At 44.7% G+C, this 21,307-nt stretch overlaps 2 protein-coding genes across 2 annotated transcripts in view; both read left to right on the top strand.

Annotated features, from left to right (window-relative positions):
- The first annotated feature begins 257 nt into the window (after positions 1 to 257).
- Positions 258 to 12,865, top strand: alkbh8 (alkB homolog 8, tRNA methyltransferase). The gene is made up of 11 exons (XM_076281546.1): positions 258 to 389; positions 802 to 1,036; positions 1,450 to 1,578; positions 1,990 to 2,085; positions 2,185 to 2,289; positions 2,634 to 2,704; positions 8,820 to 8,926; positions 9,265 to 9,416; positions 9,813 to 10,090; positions 11,366 to 11,515; positions 12,246 to 12,865. Exons 1-11 carry the CDS (start codon positions 261 to 263, stop codon positions 12,762 to 12,764), a joined length of 1,971 nt encoding a protein of 656 aa, XP_076137661.1. The 5' UTR covers positions 258 to 260; the 3' UTR covers positions 12,765 to 12,865.
- An 868-nt stretch (positions 12,866 to 13,733) lies between these two features.
- cwf19l2 (CWF19 like cell cycle control factor 2) overlaps positions 13,734 to 21,307 on the top strand; it is a 38,788-nt gene continuing 31,214 nt past the window's right edge. Inside the window, exons 1-3 of the mRNA XM_076282359.1 lie at positions 13,734 to 13,838; positions 17,065 to 17,175; positions 19,015 to 19,149. Of these exons, the coding sequence (XP_076138474.1) occupies positions 13,746 to 13,838; positions 17,065 to 17,175; positions 19,015 to 19,149 (339 nt within the window). The 5' untranslated portion in view covers positions 13,734 to 13,745. The remainder of the gene's footprint in view (positions 13,839 to 17,064; positions 17,176 to 19,014; positions 19,150 to 21,307) is intronic.

Below are 21,307 nucleotides of genomic sequence, written 5' to 3'. Positions count from 1 at the left end.
AAAATAATGCATTGGAGTGTAGTTCCTACAAGGAACTTCTCAAAAACTACTGTTATGTTTTTGTAAGGGTCGGCTAGGCTACAATGTTGGCTATGTGGTTTCCAGGTGAGAATTTGTTCATACTGTAGGGTATGAAAACGTCTCAGAGGAAAAATTAAAATGCATTGGAAGTCTTCTGGGGAGCATTTCTGTGATAATGGCCTTGGGAACTGTTTACCGAAGTCCTCTGTTGCACTACGGACCGATTTTCAGGTTGCGCTATGGATTCAGAAAACGTGAAACCTGTCAGAAAGACCAAGGAGGAGAAAAAACTTTTACGAAAACAAATAAAAGCCAGTCACACCTTACTTAAACATGAGGGCATCAACACAGTTTCACAGCCAACAGAGGTAACAACAAAAAGTTTAGAGGGTCAGCTTTATTCGGTCTAGTAACCCATAGCCAACTAGCTAGCTAGCTCGCTATAACTTACACACAGTAGTAGGGAGGGATAGATTGCTATGGTTAACCCGAAGACATGTTTGGTTTGATAACGTTAGATTACTTTGTTGACACTTCTGTTCTTTTTTGATTCTGATAATTTATATTCACAAACCCTCTCTATGATTTTGAACAGTAAGTTAAGTTAGCATCCTTTGATATGGTTCTAATTCTGACTTGTGTTTGTGAGGTGTGATGGTCTGCCATTCAGTATGCTCACCATCAAAGTAAATCAGTGTATTATCGTATTCCTTTATCAACAAATGTTGTAATGCACGTATGTAGATGTTGTAATGAATTCTATTTTGCTTTGTGTCGCAGCACCTGGTGGTGGCCAACGGTGGGCTGGGGAATGGAGTGTGTAGGGGGCAGCTGCAGGAGGTTCTGGAGGGGGCGGGCAACCTAGTGTCTCTCCTGATGCCCCCAAACAAACCCTATGCATTTGTGACCTATGCATCATCAGACGATGCCCAGCGAGCACACACTCTCATTAATGGTCAGCAGTTGGAATGCCAGGCCCAGGTGGTGACCCTGTACCTTAGCTTTGTTGAGAGAGGTGGGTTCTCATATTGAAGCAATGTTATTGTTTCTTTGTGAAACACCCTGTGTTTTTTTACATGCATTTATTGTTACTGTTTTGCTTTAGTAATGTAGCTGGCCGGTAATAATGGTAACAAGGCTCTTGTTTCCGTTGCTATCCCTGTTGCCATTTATTGACTATCAGCTTCTGTCACACTACCGTATGCATTAACTGGAAAAGTTGACATAGAAGACACTAACATTGAGAACCTCTTAGTTGTTTTGTGAGCATGTTATATCCTGTGAATTGCCACTTTTTCTTATCTTGTCCTCATAACAAATAGTTGTTTATTTTGGGTGTGGTGGTCTGACCTCTCAGGAAAACATAGTGTCTCATATATGACCTCCTTTGTTGCTTTTTTGTTTTTCTCATTTGTTGTGAACGTGCAGTAAGCTGTGAGCAGAGAGAGAGTGCGGAGCTGCCCCCTGGGCTTGTAGTGCTGGAGGACTATGTTTCCCAGGAAGAGGAGGCTTGCCTGCTGCAGGCTGTGGATTGGGCAGCAGACGATAATGCCACAGGTGTGTTTTTAGTCAAACTTTTATAAAAGTGAAGGCAGCAGTGAAAATGTTGTTTTTGGATTATTTATATTCTGGTGTTGTCACATTATTAATTCTCATACAAACTTATAATAATGTTAAACAGCCATACTCATTCCACATGGTCTTTTCTTTGGAATGTGATGCATAAAGGAAACGACAGTATTATTTAATTAAATCAGTGCAATTTTATGATTAAAAATTATGATTGTTTTAGACAATCATAAACCGAAATGACTGGATTGGTTTATAGTACGCCAACCTGTTGAAGATACTTGTTTTATAGCTGCAGCATTTATGTATTATTCATTATGAGCCTCAGCTTCTATTATAGCCATCACTCACCTGACTAATATAGCCATCACTCATACACCTGACGTTTATGCATTCTAGCGAACAAAGCCCTGAAACACAGGAGGGTGAAACACTATGGCTACGAATTTCGATACGACAACAACAATGTGGACAAAGATAAACCACTACCCACAGGTACAGTATGCTCAGCCTGATGTTGAAGAGCACTCTGTTTTACTAAACTGCTAACATGTTTATTTATTCATCATGTGATAAACATTTGGTCTGTTCCAGGCATCCCGCCAGTATGTGATCCTGTGCTGCAGCGATGTCTGAAGGATGGCCACATTTCCGTTCTTCCTGATCAACTCACAGTAAACCAGTACGAGTCTGGGCAAGGTGACTAATAATACTGCCTGTGGCCACTAGGGGGAAGCAGTGCTACATCCATCATCAGCATGAAGGAGTAGTGTGGCATTGGGAGATCAAAACACATTACATTCTGTTGTGATGCTTCCTGATATTAAAGGGCCGTTCGGTAACTCCAGTCATTTTTTCGCCGATTTCTCACTTTTGTTGTCACATTTTACTCTACGGAGCTCCCCCTACAGCTTTGGGCTGCACATTTCACAACCGTCTTTTTTGTCTTTTTGGCTCTGCCATGATGAACATCTAAAATGTTGTGTTTCTCGCTCGTTCTCGCTTCACTGTTGGATTAGTAATCTTTTTGTTTCTTCCCCCAGGAATCCCGCCTCACATTGACACTCACTCAGCCTTCGAAGACACCATCCTCTCCCTGAGCCTTGGAGCCAAGGTACTGTTGTATTACAATCACAACAAAATGATAGAAAACTGAACGAAAGCATTTTTATTTAAGACCGTGATAACAAATCCATGCCCCTCAACCAAGTCCCTCAATGCCTGTACAGTCATTCAGCATTTACATCATTTGTACAATTGAATGCATTTTTCCTGTTTGTTGACATCGCTGTGAACAAGCACCTGAAGAGGAGTGCTTCAGTTGTACCAAAACGAAGATCCATCCGTCCATATTTCGTGCAGCCACTGCACGTAGGCTGATGTTTTTAGGAAAAAGGTGGTAGCTAAAATCGCTTTTAGAATGACTTGAAGTCAAGCAACGAACAGGAAACTGGTCTGCCGACTTCAAGTAAGCTTAGTGCACAAAGTCCATGATATACTCTTTTGATTCCGTGAGGGAAATTTGGTCTCTGCATTTATCCCAATCCGTGAATTAGTGAAACACACTCGGCACACAGTGAACACACAGTGAGGTGAAGCACACACTAATCCCGACGCAGTGAGCTGCCTGCAACAGCGTTGCTCGGGGAGCAGTGAGGGGTTAGGTGCCTTGCTCAAGGGCACTTCAGCCGTTCCTACTGGTCAGGGTGCGAACCGGCAACCCTCCGGTTACAAGTCCGAAGAGCTAACCAGTAGGCCACGGCTGCCCCTGATGAAAAACTGCATCAGGATTCTTATTTTCTGCTTAACCCTTCCATCCAGCTCCCAACCCACTCATGCATCCAATCCTATGGATTTGTCTATTTCCATGCATCTACTAGGTGCAGTCGCGCTGGAAATTACTATATGGTAGTGGACACTGATGAGTACTGGTTTTCAGCCAAGATCAACTGGAATCAGTGTTGTGTTCTCAGGGCACGAGTATAGCCCTAATGGTGTGACAGATTCTGCTGCTGAACAATAGGAAATCTTCTGCTCCAGTTGCTACTTCTGTTTGTCAGTGTGATCACTTCCTTAGTGTAAAGGATATTGAGTGCTGTAGTGGATTTACATCAAGGTAGATTCTGAGCTCAATAAACCGTAGGTCACTACTGGCACAGAGCCAGAGCTCATAACTAAACCAATCTTCTATTACAGAAGAGATCTTCACCTCCGCAGTGGTGTCTCTGTGTATGCCTGACCTCTGTCTGTCCAGATAACCAACCCGCACCTCACACAAGTCTAGTCAATGAGGTCACTTAGAAATCGGCTCATCTCGCTCCGGTCTGCAGCTTGTGCAAGCAGCCTATTGGATCCTTTGCCTTAATTAGATGGACGATCACGCGCTCTTTCCCATACACACACACGCACACACACACTTACTCACACAGACTCTGAACATACACACACAGGGTTTCCTGGAAAGCGAGATCTTTAATAACCCCTCCATGCCCCATCACACACTGATGCATTCTTGACCTTATCTGCTCGGGTGAGCTTGCAGTTATGGGGTCAGCTCGGACCTGGGCGCTCCACGCCCCTGCTGCTGCCGTTGCTGCCGCTGATGATTTTGGATCAATGAACCTGGCCTGGCGGTTAATCACGTCTCAGGTTGTTCCACTCCTCTCTCTGCCGTGGTGGCGGCGGCTGAGCGTGTGATTTGATCAGCGTGCTGCTGACGCAACGGCCGAACAGGGAGGCCTGTGGGTGCCACACGCGCACACACACACACACACACACACACACACACACACACACACACACAGCTCCCTTTCTCTTTTTGTCTCTGTTCTGTTCTTTTTTTCCAGAGCAGTGCATGAGTGGTGTCTGTGACAGATTCCCGGTGGTGATCATCTATCTGGGCCTGTCTTCTCTTGAGATTTCATTCACATTCACACACATCTACATAATCTACACACACACACACACACACACACACACACACACACACCCTTAGCCCTTGTCTGCACAAGAACAGTCCTGTCTTGGAGGGAACATTGGGCACCTCTGTCCATTAGTACACTGAGTCTTGAGTAGATTTCCATGTTTGGCTATGAATTGACCTCCCCCTCTAGAGGTGAAACGTTTCCTTTTATATAATACATATAGATTTTTTGTGCTGGAGTGAAGGACACTCTTCTCTTAGCCACCAGTTTCTCACCTGTAGGGAAAAAGCACTTTAACCCCCCCGATCACTCTCCTGCTGTTCTTTTGGTCCGGTGCCCCCCCCCGCTAAAAAGGTTTTCGCTGTCTTTAAGAGGAGCTTTCCTTTGAGGCCGCTCTGCGACTAATGGCTGGCCCTGTTGACGTGAGCGCTGAGGCATTTTATGTTGCCGTCGCCGTGAAGGTGGCGAAGACCAGGACGTCTGTCCGTCCATCCACCGCTGCCAGTTTCCCTGAGGGTATTTACTGCCCGCCATTGCCCTTCACTGCTCGCTGCCACTCAGAGACGGATGGAGGTCTGGAGGACTTCAGGGTTTTTTTTTTTTTTGTTGTTGAAGGGCTGCCACCGAGCTGATGACGCACGGCGCGGAGAGTTTTTGAAACGACATGAAACTCGTCTCGGCAAAAGTAGCGACTGTGTGTTATATTGTATAATTGAAAACCAGAAGTGTATGTGTATTTTCCCTGTGTGTGTGTGTGTGTGTGTGTGTGTGTGTGTGTGTGTGTGTGTGTGTGTGTGTGTGTGTGTGTGTGTGTGTGTGTGTGTGTGTGTGTGTGTGTGTTTGTCAGTCCCCAGATGCTGGCCTTTTTTTTTTGTTTCGGGGAAGGAGCGGAGAGGAAGGAGACAGATCCCATTAAGGACAGCTTGTCCCCTGTCATCAGCTCTGATCAATGGCATACAGAGAGAGAGAGGGAGGGAAAGAGGAGGAGAGGAGGGAGGAAGAAACTGATGGGAAGACAGCAAGGGGGTTGGAGAGAGAGCGAGAGCAAGAGAGAGAGAGAGAGAGAGAGAGAGAGAGAGAGAGAGATACAAACAAAGATAGTTATAAAACGACAGATAGGGAAGCGGAAACAAACAGGCACTCAGAGAGATTGGATGATAAAGTTGAAAGTTTCAAACTTGTGTTCATTCACATGAAAAGATGGACACACACACACACACACAGAAACTGTTATGTAGTACTGTGTGTCAGCCGCCCATCCAGACTAATGTCATAGTTCATTAACCCTTGTCTGGAGAAGAGAGGCCATATCGGAGCAAGATTGCACCAGGCGATGGGGAAGCGCTGCTAGGAGTCGTTAGGCTTCTAGCGGAGCTTATGAAAGTATAATGAGCCGGGGCGTTTGGAGTGATGATGTGTTTGTTTCTGTGGGGGGAAATGGTGTAACGGCACCTTCTTTTCTCTTTAGTGTTGCACTTGTGGGGCGCTGGCCATCTGTCGAGATGGGGGAGCCTGTGTGTGTGCGTGCGAGTGTGTTCGTGCTCAATCTCCAGGAGACGTCTGCGTCAATGTTTTTATTGTGGTATTGCGATGGGAATATGGGGTAGATAACTGATGAGTGATAATAGAGGAGTGAAACTTGCCCTGCATGCATCATTAGGGTAAGTGTGTGTGTGTGTGTGTGTGTGTGTGTGTGTGTGTGTGTGTGTGTGTGTGTGTGTGTGTGTGTTTGTTGTTGTTGAGAGAGTAGCTTAAAAGTGTATGTGGTCTTGTGTAGGGTAAATATTAATATGTGTATGTGATGATGTTAGTGAGAGAAACAGGTTGTGTATTGTTGTCGTCAATAACGAGTCTGTGTGTGAGTCTGTACTCGTATGCGTGTGTGTGATATCTGTGTGTGTGAGCAGACAGAATGTTAGTAAGATGAACGAGGGTAGCGCCTGCAGTGGAACAGAGCCGTCCGTTGCCAGATTGATCTGGTTATGGAAGAGCAGTTGCATCGATTGGCTGATATTCCCCAGTGAAAATATATACCGCAAGCAGGGCTGCACCCCCCATCTCTCATTCAGACAAATGCCAGCAAGGCACGGCTCCACAGAACTGCTGGGTGTGTGTGATTAAGTGTGTGTGTGTGATTATATATGTGTGTGTGTGTGCAGGGAGTAGAGAATTGCTGCATGCAAAAGAGATTTTGTGTTTCTACTGCTCATCGTATGCAGTGTTCTGTATTGCACTCTGCTGTTGTACAGAGACCGTAGAACATGATTAACTTTGAGGTAGCATTGTTTCTGTTTTCTGTGATTAGTTTGGGTACTCTCATGCATACACATGGCTCGCTTTTGCCTTTGTGTGTGTGTGTACGTGTGCCTACACATTCTTGTCTTGGGTCTGAAGATGATGCGGAGTCCTCAGGATACACAGATGTGTGATCGTCTTGCCCCCCCCATCACCCCCCCCCCCCCCCCCCCCATCACCGCTGCTTCTGAAGCCCCTGCCTCAAGGAGCCTCATTACGTTGCTATTTCCAGCCGCCGGAGAAGTGACCCAGAACACATAATGTGGCAATTTCACTCGGGGCCGAGCAGAGACACTGCACCCCCCCCCCCCCCGACTCTCAACATTAAAGTGCTCTCCTTTCTGCATCTCTCTCTATCCTTCCCTCTTTCTCTCCCTGGCTCTCTCCCTCTTTGTCCTGCATGCAGTATGCGTATTTGCTCTTTTTTTTTTTCTTCTTCTTTTCGCCCCAGCCTCTGCCATCGCTCTCATTCGCTGTGTTGTTCCTGAAAATCCATTTAATTTGCGTCAGTGGGAATCTGTCGAACCGGAGCCAGAGAAAGAAACACCGCCCTGCCACTATTGCTCTCGTCGGTGAGCCGGGGCCTGTTTAGCTGCCACACACCACTTGCCGTGAGGATGCTGCACTCTGCCGCACGCAATTTTGGGCTTGGCTCCACACACACACACACGAACACACACACACACACACACGAACACACACACACACACACACACACACGTAGGCGCGCCCGGCTGGTTCAGTTTAGGACATGTCTGCCAGGCAGCCCCTGGCCTAGCGTGGCGTAGCTGCAGCTTTTCATTACCGTCTAAAGTATAACTGCTCCAGGGAACGAGAGAGTAAGGGGTGGGGGTGGGGTCCTCACAAGCAGGAGGAGAACGAGTGGGAGATGAAGAGGGGAGGAATAAAGGGTGAAAGTTAAGAATGCAAATTGTAAAGATAGGTAATAGGTTAGTGTTAGAGAGGGACAACCAGGTGAGTGAGAACGAGAAAAAAATGTCAGTGAGGGTTAGAGAGAGGGAGGGAGGTAACGCACTATTTGGAAAAGGACACTACATATCTTTAAATGCAAGGCAGCATGCCAGCCCAGGCTAGCCAGCATTTGAGGTCATTGTCATTTGTACCACAGACTGACTTGCCAAGGAGGGGGGAAAGAGAGTTGGGAAGTGTTGGTGTCTGTCTCTTTGTTCTCCATCGCACAGGGTCCCAAATCCTCCCCTCGGCTCTCCTCGCAGCTATAAATAGACCTGGGCACATGGAAGCAGCGTTAGCAGGCGGAATACACAGCCACTCACTCTACCTCCTATCCTCTCTGTCGCGTCTGTTTGCCTACTCTGTGTTTTGCAGGGCTCCACTGATTGTCTCCAATAAATGTCAGAGGCCATTCCTGTTGTAATATCTGATGGATTAGTCATAATGATGGCTTTATATCATTGAGAATGTTGTTATTTCTTTTTTGATTTGGACGTAGACATGAGGAGTCTTTGAGGAGTGTGTTTGATCATCAAACAGCTGGCGATCCTGTTCTCTCCCGCCATATCTCGTTCACATGTTATGTTTGTGTAAAGCCTGTTGTTCATTCTCATCTGAACCACCAGGATGTGAGAAAGAGAGACTCATTTTCTCCGAAGTGTGCAGGAAAGCAGAAAATGACATTCGGCACATTGGAGCGTTTATTTCCCCGGTGGCCGTGCTAATGGATTTTCCTCCGCTCTGCTGTCACCGTGGCCCTGTAGCCCATTTGGCTCTGCATAGGCTGAGCAAAGACAAGCGCCGCGTTCACGTTCACAGGGAGAAAACACGCTGGTAAATTGTGTGCGTTCAGCACTTTATCACTCCAAATCGATTTTGTGAGGAAATATCGGGCTACATGCTTTGTTGCTTCTCATCAATTGTGTGTCTCTGTAGACAACTTAGAAACTTCGCTGTGCATATTAATGTGCTTATGTGCTTATGAAACACTCTCAGTGTACAATATTAACTTCCATATGTGCTCCTATTTATTTCAAGACTGTCATGGACTTTCGTCACCCTGACGGTCGTTCGGTTGCCGTGCTGTTGCCAGAGCGGAGCCTCCTGGTCATGAAAGAAGAGAGCCGCTTCCTCTGGACCCATGGGTGAGATTACATTCAGGACACACATTAAATAACTAGGCACCAGCAGGCCATAATCTAATCTAATCTAGAATAATGATACAGATTACATAATGTAACCTACCCTAATTCAATTCAATAGTTCAATAGACAGACATAACATAACCTTACCAAGTCCCTATATGTTGTCTTGTGTTGCCTGTGAAGTTGATATGATCTGGCTGAACGCTGACCTCAGAATATGTCCTTACATATGATTTTAGCATGACATAACACAGTATACAAACATACAGTTGTGAATTACTGTTCATAATTCTTTTTATAGTACAGCTATAGTAGCTTTCATGCAATCTCTTTGGTAGGATTACACCCAGGAAGTTTGACATGGTCCCCGCTCATGACACTGAGGGCCCTGTGGCCATGACCTCTGACCCCAGTAACCTCACCCTCAGCAGACGAGGCACCAGGACCTCTCTCACGTTCCGCACGGTGCGACGCGCCCCCTGTGACTGCTGTGAGTGATCCTTTAAACTGGTGAAGATGTACAGACAGATCTGTGACCCTGACTTGAGTGCACTCTCAGATGGTGCCGTTTAATCCGCCTCTTTGTAAATCCTGTCGTTCCCCCTCTGAATCTGACGACATCCAGTCAAGTCTGTGTTTTGTCTGAACTTTTTTTTTGCATAAATGGAGATCTCATTTTCCTAACTGTTTGAAATTAATGAGAAAATAATCAGAATTAGTGATTGCGAAAAATTGCCAAGAGATAAAAATAGGAAGAGAATGGGGAAAAAAAACTCAGATGATGATGATGTCCTATCTAAATCTCACTTTTCCACTTCTTCCCTCCCTCTCTTGTTTCACCTTTCCTGACTCCTGACCACTTTCCAAACTGCCCCTCCATCCTCAGCCTACCCCAGCGTCTGTGACAGCCAGTGCCCCCCAGTGATCCCCGAATCTGCCCCCTCAGCCCCCTCTGTGCCCCAGGGCAACAAGGACGCGTCCCGTCTCGAGGCGCAATTCGTGCACCAGGTGTACGAGGAGATTGCGTCCCACTTCAGCAGCACGCGCCACTCGCCCTGGCCACGCGTGCGGGACTTCCTGCTGGCGCTGCCCCCTGGAGCCCTACTGGCCGACGTCGGTTGTGGCAACGGGAAGTACCTAGGCATCAACCCGGAAGTGATGTCGGTGAGTGAGTTGGCATATTATACCGTTGTATAGACTTTATGTACATTAAAACCTTATCAATGAGTTTGAAGACTCAGTCTATTACCTTGTGAAGGACTGTTATCCCTCATATATTATTGCATTAGTTTCATTTCCAAATGGATAGAAGATGGGTAAAATACATAGAGTGTACCCTGTAGGTAGAAGCCGATATGTGTCCTTTTGTCACTTTAAATAGAAAGATGAACATGTATTAGACCTTTGGCTGCTCTGATTGAAACATGATGCTAAAGCAATGTCTTTGCCACAGATTTTTGAGATGGCTATTTTCATCTTCTCAATGATGTAACTTTGTTTATGTGATTAAAAGGCAACTCTGTCTTCTCTCTTCAAGGCCACATCAAGAGACAGAATTTATTGTTTTTTTCTTTTATTTCATTTAGAGTTAATTTATGTCTGACAAAGCTGGAATCAGCATAACATATGCCCAATCCAATCATGTAGAAAGCACAGGCCCTTTTTAATCTACGGGTGAGGGCATGGATGCTTCCCCTGCCGTAAAAATGAAATGAGCAGCGCCAGCAATTAATTATGTGGAACTTTATTCTTGCCGGTCATTAAAATATGCAAAATCTGACTAGAATATTTTTTCAAGCGATGACCTTTGAGTCATTGTGTGTGTGTGTGTGTGTGTGTGTGTGTGTGTGTGTGTGTGTGTGTGTGTGTGTGTGTGTGTGTGTGTGTGTGTGTCTGTATCTTTGTGTGTGTGTATCTTTGTGTGTGTGAGAGAAACTGAGAACAAGAACAAGACCAGACACAGGGGAGGAGACTAGTATCATAAAGCTTAATTAAATTCCTGGAGAGCATGGGCTTTATTGAAAATATTATTATAGCTATCAATTCTCTCTCTCTGTGCAAAGCAGCATGCCATCTGAAGCGCCCTCTAAATTTATCTCATTTGGCCTGTACATGGATATCAACACTTCATAACAATTAATGTCCTTTCAGGAAGGTCCTAGCATGTATTCCGTAATAGACAGAGAGTTGTTTTTATTCTAAAACAAGAAATGTTTACAAAAACTGTAGTAATTTCAGGGCTGTGGCACACCTCAGTGGGAGGCAGCAATGTTTCCACTTATCCACTGAGTATACTTTATTCATAATGAACATTTCCATCACTCCTGTTTTCTCACCTCCTAGTGTCATCTCTCTCTCTCCCTCTCCCTCTCTCTCTCTCCCTCTCTGACTGTCTCTCTGTCTGTCTCTCACTTTCCTTTCTCGCTGCCGCGGGTGCAGGTTGGCTGTGATCGCAGTGCCAGCTTGGTGCAGATCTGTATAGAGCGGGGGTTCCAGGCATTTGTGTCTGATGCCCTGGATGTGCCCCTCCGTGGGGCCACCTTTGATGCCTGCATCTCCATAGCGGTCATCCACCACTTCTCCACACAGGTAGGCCAGTCACAGCAGCTTAGAGTGGTCCAATGACAACATGTCGTTTAATGTCGCGAGATAAAAAAAAGTCAAAAAAGTTTTTTATCGCCAGTGGTTTGAAGTGAAGAGATGACATTCTGACTAGTTGTGTGACATATACAGCTATCAATGAAGTATCGACCTCCTAATCTAAAAGATTTTCCAGACTTTTGTTCTTTACCATTAGCAAATGATCTCATTTGAATAGAGTGCCAAAAGCACTTAACTTTTTGCATGAATTTGTATGTGTCTTCATACAAAAGCTGTTGGAAGTTCGCTCTTGTATACTTCGAACAAACATCCGCAGCCAGGCAATAACCAGTGTATCCATACGTATTCATGATTTAGCCTGTGTGAGACATTAACAGGATGAGATTCTCCAGATATATTTAAAAACATGGTTTGATTGTCATCGCACTTTATTGCATCCCATTAGAAGATAAATCTGATGATCCGCATTGTACATTTGCAGTCTTTTAGTTACTTACTGCAGTGTGCCTAATCAGATCATTACATTTTTAATGACCCAATTTGTCAGTACATTAAAAGTGTGTGTGTGTGTGTGTGTGTGTGTGTGTGTGTGTGTGTGTGTGTGTGTGTGTGTGTGTGTGTGTGTGTGTGTGTGTGTGTGTGTGTGTGTGTGTGTGTGTGTGTGTGTGTGTGTGTGTGTGTGTGTGTGTGTGTGTGTGTGTGTGTGTGTGTGTGTCAGGAAAGACGACTGGCTGCGGTGACTGAGTTGGTGCGTCTGCTGAAGCCCGGGGGGCGGGCACTGATCTACGTGTGGGCCATGGAGCAGGAGTACAACAAGCAAAAGTCAAAGTACCTGAAGGACTCCAGAGACAAGGAGAACGCAATCCCTGTCGTGGACGAGGCAGAGCATTATTCGATGAAACAGACACCCCTTCCAAAACCCGCACCGGAGGTCAGCTCCACGGAGGTCACCCCCAAACTCAGCGTTCACACCAACCGCACAGCCTTTAACACCCAGGACCTGCTGGTGCCCTGGCATCTGAAAGGGGGGGAGAAGAATGCATGCCAACAAGGAGGTGGCTCCTCCACTGATGCTCCAAAAACACCAGCCCCTGCGCCTGTCTTCCATCGCTACTATCATGTATTTCAGAGAGGGGAGCTGGAGAGTTTATGCAGCCTGGTGAAGGACGTTCAGATACAGACTAGCTATCATGACCAAGGGAATTGGTGTGTCATCCTGGAGAAAGGGACTAAATAAATGTCAGTCACACCACAAAAGAGGAATGTCCAGTGTTTCAAACCTATGTTTTTTTTAAAATTCTATTGTGATGTTTGTAAATATAGATAGTACCCACACAATGAAGGTGTATTCTTGTTTATATATGTGTCCCTGTTCTTTGAAGGGAACTGCAGTTAGGACAAGAATATTTATACCCTTAAATTGTCCACTGCTGGGTCCTATCATGTTAGTCAGTGTGTGGTAGCAGAGGGCATTTGTTTGCACCTGGAGGCTGCCCTAACAAGATTTACTTTTAATCGACTCTGAGAGTGACCAGATTGATTCAAGGTTAATAGCTCCTTGATCACAGCTGGTGGGAGACATTTCTCATCTTCTCTCTCATCCCCTCCAATAATTGAAACCTGTTCACTGTTGAGTACCTCCGCTGGGGCAGCAGGTAATGTGTCTGCTTCATGCAGCCCACTGTTGTTAAGAGAGGAGGTTTCTGGAGCTGGGCATGTTTATGGATGTTTTTCTGACCCTCTTGAACTTATTAATTACTTTGTGGCTGCCCACTGACTTTGAATGCATATTCGACATTTTTCAAAAACAAAAATTTTGTAGGTCACCTGTTAATCCATGAAAGGTGCACCAGCCAGATGTCACCATATGTTTTAAGAAAAATCAAAAGTGGACTTACATTTAATTAGTAATGCATGAACTATATTTAGTTGAAGTATTACATTTTTTTTCACCATAATAGATATGGATCTCACATCCACCACATTTAACATTTTACAGTGGACCACTGGGGTAAAGTTAACGTTTTTTACTGGAAAGAAAGAAAATATTTTCAATGGGTGTGTTAGTACAAGACAATATGTAATACACTATAAAATAATACTTACATTTAAAACAAATCGACTCGCAATACAATGAATTCAGCAGAAAGCAAACGCAAACAGCAGTTGTCGTAAAACGTTTGCGACAGTCGGCAGAAGCATTATTTACGTCACTGTCATGGCGACGTACGAAGGCAGTTTTGAAAGTACCAACAACATCGAGGCTCGAAAGGAATTTAAAAGGAGAGCTAGGGAGGAAGTTGTTCAAAAGGTAAAATCCACTTACAGTTTTGCAGTCATACATTTGTGTCTGTATGTAATGTAAAGCAAAATGCACCCGAAGATGTCAGAACCAAAGTACATGCTAGCGTCTTAGCCTAGCATTCACAGTTGCATGTTGTTTATGGTTTTGCGAAATGAAATACGAATGAATGGTTATTCCTGTTACTGCTTTCGTACTAATATGCTGTACGATATACACACCTCTGTTAAGTTTAGCTCTTCATACATGTTGAACGCCCGTCTGTTATTAAGGAGTCGCGTTGAGTAATAACAATAGCCTAACGTTAAAATGTATTAACACCCCATGGCATGCTAACGTCACAGTTACGTTCCAGTGCTCGGCAAGGGGACACTGACTTCGAACTTGCATGGTCTGATAAAGACTCTCAGATATTGCAGAGGTTAGCACTTATCGAAATATTTATTGTGCAAGGTGAGACCAGATTCCTGCAATGCACCATCGCTGTTGTATGGATTGTGGTATAGTTAGTAATTTTACTAATTCATCCTTATCGCGCGTGCTTTTTAAACTGAGTTACCATTAGTGTCGTGTTTAATTTATGTATTAGTGGCTGTGATTTTTTTAAAAAATTTTTTAAGCTAATTGTTTCAAAGTCATGACCATTTGTTTATTGCTGCGTCCTGGGTCTGTAGTCAAACTTTTTAGTTTTTAACCACCGCTAGATGGTGACATTCGTTTTAGGCTAATTCGATAACCTGTTTATGACAGTCCGAGGTTGAGGAAGACAAACGTATTCTCACCCCCTGCCCTGGCGCCACCACTCAAACAACCAAATAGTTTGTCCCATGCTTGTTTGTTTGGAGCCCCATCGATCACGCTGACACATCGAGGCGCTACACAAATTAAAATCTGGCCATTGATGCATATTAGTGCTGGACTGGATTATCAGTGTTTCGCGTCGGTAATCGTCATGAGCAAGCACGATAAACCTTATCTAAGCCAATACCGAGCATCATAACTCATTGTAATGACTCCCTCCGAGATCGCAAAACAAACTCTGCAGTCAGCTGATAACATCCAGAACGTGTCACAGGAAACGTTTTTTAGCCACTGTTGACACCTCATGTACTTATGGCAGAGACCAACACAAACAATCTGCTTGTAATATAACTTCTACATTTGATTTAGGCCTAATGTCTGGTAACTGAAAAGTCCTTCTGTAGTTTGTGAACACTGTTTAATAACCACCAGTCTCAAGGGAAATTTGAGCAAATAGTTGTCAGTATCGCTAACAGTGTTATTCAGACATGTGAAGTACCTGCTGAAGTGCTGCCTTCTCATCTGGGAGAGAAGAATATCATGTTGTTGGATATGTGTGTGGGTTCGGCTCCTCTCAGTTACAGTCTCCAGGCTGTTATCTCTTGGGCAGCTGTGTTGGCTCTCTGTGCTTCAAGCAAACCTTGTGGCGTAGCATCCCTGGTAATGGTGATGGATGACTGTCCCGGCGGAAACAGTCTGATGTGCGCCCGTTTATCGCTTGTCCGAAACGCACACAACTCCATTAGTTCCAGGCTATTGAGAGCCTTATGAATATCGCTGTACGCCGATGATTAGAATTGTTAGCCCTGGTTTGGTGTAGCCGCCGTGACGCATGAGCTGAAGTGGTCAGGAGAGGACATAGGAATCAGTGGTTGCCCTCTAAGCAGTTGATCTGGGTTTCACTACGAGCCAGTGCAGGATACATTTGTTGTCAGTCACTTTAGACCATACATGGGCAACATACGGCCCGTGGGCTTTCCCTGACCGGCCCGCGTAAGGTCCGTGAAAGAACAACAGTCAAGAGCCTAGCATAGAGATAATGCATGCAAATCAATATCGTTGTTTTTATTTTGAAAGCGACTGCTATTTGTACGCCCATATGTGCGTGGATGCATAGCCTACGACGTAAACACCCTCACTGATGTGCTGGTGAATAGAATGTATGCTTCTGCGTCGACACAATGCAGTTGCCTTTAAACCTTTCAAAGTTGTGTGTCTCTTATGTCGCTCACCACCGCAAAGGTTGTTAGAACGAACTCCTACTGCTGCTCGTTGGTGATACGAAGTGTTCATTTCAAAACGTTACTGGCAGATAGACACTTTACAATCGCATAACCCCGTAATTGTAACCAAAATATGTCTGAGTTTATTTGCAAAGCTTATGTTAGCGAACTAGTATGATGCTACTACCCACAGGTTGCTTGAAGCAGCCGGCTCAACACACAGAGCGAGTTGACCAATCACAGTTATGTGCATAAAGTTAAAGCAAAAACATAGCCTACATTTTTAAAATAGGCTAGTTTTCTTTGTGCATGTTGATTAATTAATGACAGCCTACTATTTTCGTAGTCTAATTCTGCATATAGAGTTAATTTAATGATGGTAATGATTTAATGATGAAATATTGCTGAGTGTTGATGAAATGGTGGCACAGGCCTATAGGTTGTACTGACTTCTTCACATTTTCATGACCTAGCCTAATTATATAGAAATTGTAGTACTTTTTTATATCAGTCTTTGAAAACTGAAAAAAAATGTCAATGTCAAAAAATAATTTTCGAGAATGAGGATTAAATACTGGACATAGATTAAATATTGCTGTTTTTCCTTTGTCTCCCTCACATTTTCATCTGTTCTTACGACTAGTAAACAAAACCATATGATTTACTTAATGTTATACAAGAACAGAATAGAATTGAACAGAATTGAGTTCAGACTAAAGTTCGGTATTTTGGGTCCGGCCCTCCTCAACAGTCCCAGTTTGTCATGTGGCCCCTTGGGGAAATTAGTTGCCCACCCCTGCTTTAGACAGTAGCCTAGAGTCTGGCCGTCTGCAAAATACCTCACCTTTACCTGATGATTATGGCGCACCACATTCATGTTATATGAACCCTGCATAGATAGTTTCCTCTCGCATAGAGAGAGTCTGGGACATTTTGACCTAGAAACACACTAGTCTCCCAAGAATTTAGTAATTTCCTCTACTTGCTTTTTCGCTTCCCTTTCTTTTCTCTTGTCCTCATCCCCTTTTTCCTTTCTGTTTCTGTACAATAATCCCTGTTCATAATGCTCTGGAAAATTACTCTTGATTTTATTTGATTTACCCAACCTGTCTTGATTTATTTCTTTCAGTGGTTTTAGTATTTTCAGCGTTTGGCCAGTATGTAATAAGTGTTCGAGCTCTGACAGCCCTGCTGACCACTTCTCCCTTCAGGCCAAAGAGAAGTATGAGCAGGAGGAGAGGCGCAAGGAGCTGAAGAGGGCTCGCGGCGAGGACACTTGGATGCTCCCCGATGTCGATCACAGGCTGCAGCAACTGAACGTGGTGAGTGAGAGAGAGAGAGTGAGAGAAGAGATTCAATGAGTGAGGAATGAGAGAACTGTGGTAATGCCACCCTCCTACTTAAAACCTTTCCCACTCGTTCAGCTGTCTTCTGCAAAAAAAATATTTCAATTCAGGTCAACACATACTTAGTATGTGTACGCGGATACCACAGACTAACCCCTCGCATGCCTGCACTGCAAGGAGTTCATGACCTTAGGACATGACATGTGTCAGCTGGAGAACGAACCGCTTCCCAGAAACCTCTAACCCTAAACATCATCCTGACCCCTTCAGTGCGGCCGTGAGAGCAGGCTGCTCCCTCCGCTGCAAGCTTTCTCAGCTGGAGCTGTCTGGGGGCTGTTTTGCGAGTGTTCGGTGTGATATGCTGCTGATGTAATAGTGGATATGTGGGTATGTGTCATATTTAAGTAGTGTCAGGGTTCCCACGGGTCATGGAATTTCTGGAATATAATTGGATTTTGGAAAGTCTATTGGAAAGTCAGGAAATTGTATCATTTTTGGGGCAAAGTCATGGAATTTTGTTGTAGCAGTTTAAAATGTACTTGCCAAATATAATACATGAATTCAAATATTTCCACGCCGAATTGGAGTATGTCTGGTTATTAGCTTTACTGCTTGCTTGAGTAGCTCAAATTGATTTATTCAATGCCCATTTATTTATTTCCCAATCTATAGAAGTAAAAGATTCTTGAACGCGGCGCGGCTGCTCTGAAATCATTGGTCGGTATATTGTATATTAATTATATAGTTATTCATGGTAATTCAGGTTTTTTTGTCAGGGAAAAGTCATGGAATTTTACATTTGACTTAGAGTGGGAACCCTGTAGTGTGTGTAAGAATCTGAAAGAGAAGATGGAGAGAGTGATTGATGGGTGTGACGGGGCCAAAAATCAGTCTTGAGCATGTGTGTGCACTTATTGATGTGAGTTTGTTTAGCTTTAGAGGATGCAGCAGAGAGTTTGTGTCCGCATGTTGCTGAAGAAACAGTAGTTGATGTGTGTGCGCGTGCGCGTGCGAGTGTGTGTGTGTGTTTGTGTGTGTTTGTGTTGCTTAAAGGAGCCATTTACTCTGCTCTATCTCCCCCTAATCCTGAGCTTTGCTCTGGAGAGCCCGCTGTCAGTCTCCCCTAACGAGGCGCTCAGCGGTGAAGGGGCTCCAGCTAAAGCCTGTCCTCCACATGTCAGCTCGTACATCGCAGCGCTGTCACTTCAGGACACCCGCTACCTGCTAGCAAGCGCTCCACTGCACTGCCTCTTCAAAGCTCAGAAGTGCTGCAACACACACACATACACACAGACACACATACACACACACACCGACCGAGCAGTAGCCATGGGTAATATGTATAAAGTGTGTGTATGTGGATAAATAGATGTGTATATGTGAGTAGGAGAGCGAGGCATAACCTATTAGATAGTGACGGTGATGTGCTGTGGCACGGTGCTGAATGGAGCTCTGTATTCAGAGCTGGGCTCTAGCCCTCAGAGAGACTTGAGAGGCTGGTCTCAGAGACAGTGCACTCTTCAAGTTGGGAAGCCTAGCACTCAGCTACAGGGGTTAGAGGTCTTTGAGGCAACATGCTCATCATTTTGTAATGAATTGAGGCAACATGCTCATCATTTTGTAATGAATTGCCACTTAAGAAGACATTAAGTGCCTCACATTAGCAGAAGATTGGTAATATTTACTTTATGTCAAATTAAAGCTAATATTGTTCGTCTTGAGTTCAGTAATGCTTTCTCGGTGACTTATGTTCCCTTGTCTAAGCTGTACAAGCAGTGATTAAACCCTGTTGAACATGATATTTCTTTCTTGTAGGAAACGACAGGGAAAAGCAAGAAGAAGAAAGAGAAGAAGGCCAAGAAGAGCAAGAAAGAGAAAAAGGAAAAGAAGAAAGCCAAGAAGGAGCGCAAGAAAGCAGCCCAGGATGGAAGTGCATCTGACAGCTCTGAGGTAGGGCTCGCAAGTCATCACTATTTAACTCCGATAAATCTCCATAAGAGAGACAGAGAAGACAAAGATACCGCTCAGAGGTCCAAGCCAAAGCCCCATCTCTCACATGCAGAGGATTTTTTTTGTCTTTTTTTTTTTTTTTTACTTCTAGAGAAACAGCAGGGCAGTAATAAATCATTATTTGAAAACCTGACCGTAAATCATCTAAAAAAGACTTGCCAAGGTCTGCTAGGCGAAGATGTCAGGTGGCCCTACCGGGGAGAGGGAGGCTTGTCAGGAGGACTGAATAGGCGTGAAATGAGAGGATGGGAACACAAAAAAGATGAACTGCGGGGGCCAATGGAGAAGAGGATGGGAGGAAGAGAGGAATAGAAAGGAAAGAGAGAAGAAAGGGATTAAGACAGACGCGAAGAATGCAGAGAGACCCACCGCATTTTTAAGGAGCAATAGGAACGGTCTGCTTAATAATTTATTAAATAGTTAGTGTTGGCAGAGTACTTTTACTTTGATCATAATTGCTCCTTCGGCTTATAGGAATAAAGGTTGACTGATTGCAGTGTAAAAGAATGGAAGGACAGGGTAGTAGAAGAAGAGCAGATAAGAAGACTTAGAGAAATAGTAATGAGGCAATGAGAAAAGAGGGGGATGAAGGAGTGATAGACAGAGGCATGAAGAGAGGGAGGATGAGAGAATGATGGACAGAGGCATGGAGGTATAGAGTGGGAGAGAGAGTTAAAATAGAGTTGAATGTATAGACAGGGATAGAGTGGGAGAGAGAGTTAGAATAGAGTTAAATGTATGGACATGGACAGAGTGGGAGAGAGAGTTAGAATAGAGTTAAATGTATGGACATGGACAGAGTGGGAGAGAGAGTTAGAATAGAGTTAAATGTATGGACATGGACAGAGTGGGAGAGAGAGTTAGAATAGAGTTAAATGTATGGACATGGACAGAGTGGGAGAGAGAGTTAGAATAGAGTTAAATGTATGGACATGGACAGGGACCGGATGGAAGCAGAATGAGAGATAGAACAAATGAGTAAATAAATGAAAGGGAGAATCAGAGGGAGAAAAGAGACATCCTGCTCCCTCCATTTAGCATGATGAGAGGTTGACCGACCACACACACACACACACACACACACACACACACACACACACACACACACACACACAGACGATACCCGTGTGCGGTCTCCATGGAGACACAGCCCCACTACCACCCCCCGTGGTGGTGTTTGTGGTGAGCCGGTCTTGGCAGAACCCCAGACGGTGGGCAGAAATTGGACGAGATCAGACCGCTGCGGGGAGCCTCACACCTTGACCCTCTGCCCTCACCCAACATCCCCCCCACACACACACACACACACACACACGTGTGTGTGTGTGTGTGTGTGTGTGCAAGAGAGCGGGAGGGTCGGCTAAAACAGCCAGTCCAGTCCGCTGAGTGATCAATGAGCGGCCTCCCTGGGTCTGTAGCAGGGCAGCCACACCGGGCGGCCGTAGGCCATCAGCCCGAGCTGTAATTCAATAATGCAGAAAATAAGAGTGCAGCCGTCCTAATGCTCCATTCCTGCCGGCAAGCCAAGTCTTTCTCTCTCTCTCTTTCTCTCTCTCTCTCTCTCTCTCTCTCTCTCTCTCTCTTTCTCTCTCTCTCTCCTCTCTTTCTTTCTCTCACTTTCTTTCTCTCTCTCTCTTTCTCTCTCTCCCTCTCTCTCTCTCTCTGTGTCTCAGACACATTGCTGTTAGTTCACTCTGAGGGACTGTCAAAGCAATGTCTGGAATGCATGTCGGAGCAAATGCCACATTCTGTCATGTGCTTAAGATGAAAGGCTCTGGCTAAATAGATAAACGTAACTTGTAGAGGGAACATGCATCTCTGTCACAGCTCTTGAATATGTGTGGGCTCTCTCTTAGATAAGATATTCATGTTAGATATTCATATTTTAATCTTTTTCTCAAGGCTGTCTAGCTTCAAAAATATTGATTTGTGCTTAAACCTCAATTTCAGGTTTGGCAGGCCAGAGTGAACACTAACAGCAGATAGTGCAGATGTCTCATGAAGGCAGCCATTCTGAGTAGCCATAGCCCTGTCACTGTGGTCCCTGTGCCTGCCTGACTTGCATGTAGTGTGTGATTGCTAACAGCGCTATCAGTGG

The sequence above is a fragment of the Alosa pseudoharengus genome, unplaced genomic scaffold (assembly GCF_046254945.1).
Source record: "Alosa pseudoharengus isolate Yale_2024_CS ecotype anadromous, Long Island Sound unplaced genomic scaffold, YU_APseudo_1.1 YU_APseudo_1.1_scf_13, whole genome shotgun sequence".
NCBI classification, from domain to species: domain Eukaryota; kingdom Metazoa; phylum Chordata; class Actinopteri; order Clupeiformes; family Clupeidae; genus Alosa; species Alosa pseudoharengus.
The sequence above is the reverse complement of the archived record's forward strand: the minus strand, read 5'-3'. Positions and strand labels throughout refer to the sequence as shown.

What these genes read in the sequence shown, in the direction of transcription:
- alkbh8 (XM_076281546.1), top strand. Translation starts at nt 261, where the DNA reads ATGGATTCAGAAAACGTGAAACCTGTCAGAAAGACCAAGGAGGAGAAA. An exon ending in AGATAAACCACTACCCACAG is followed by an intron (nt 2,086 to 2,184) that starts GTACAGTATGCT and finishes GGTCTGTTCCAG; the next exon opens with GCATCCCGCCAGTATGTGAT. An exon ending in TCCACCACTTCTCCACACAG is followed by an intron (nt 11,516 to 12,245) that starts GTAGGCCAGTCA and finishes TGTGTGTGTCAG; the next exon opens with GAAAGACGACTGGCTGCGGT.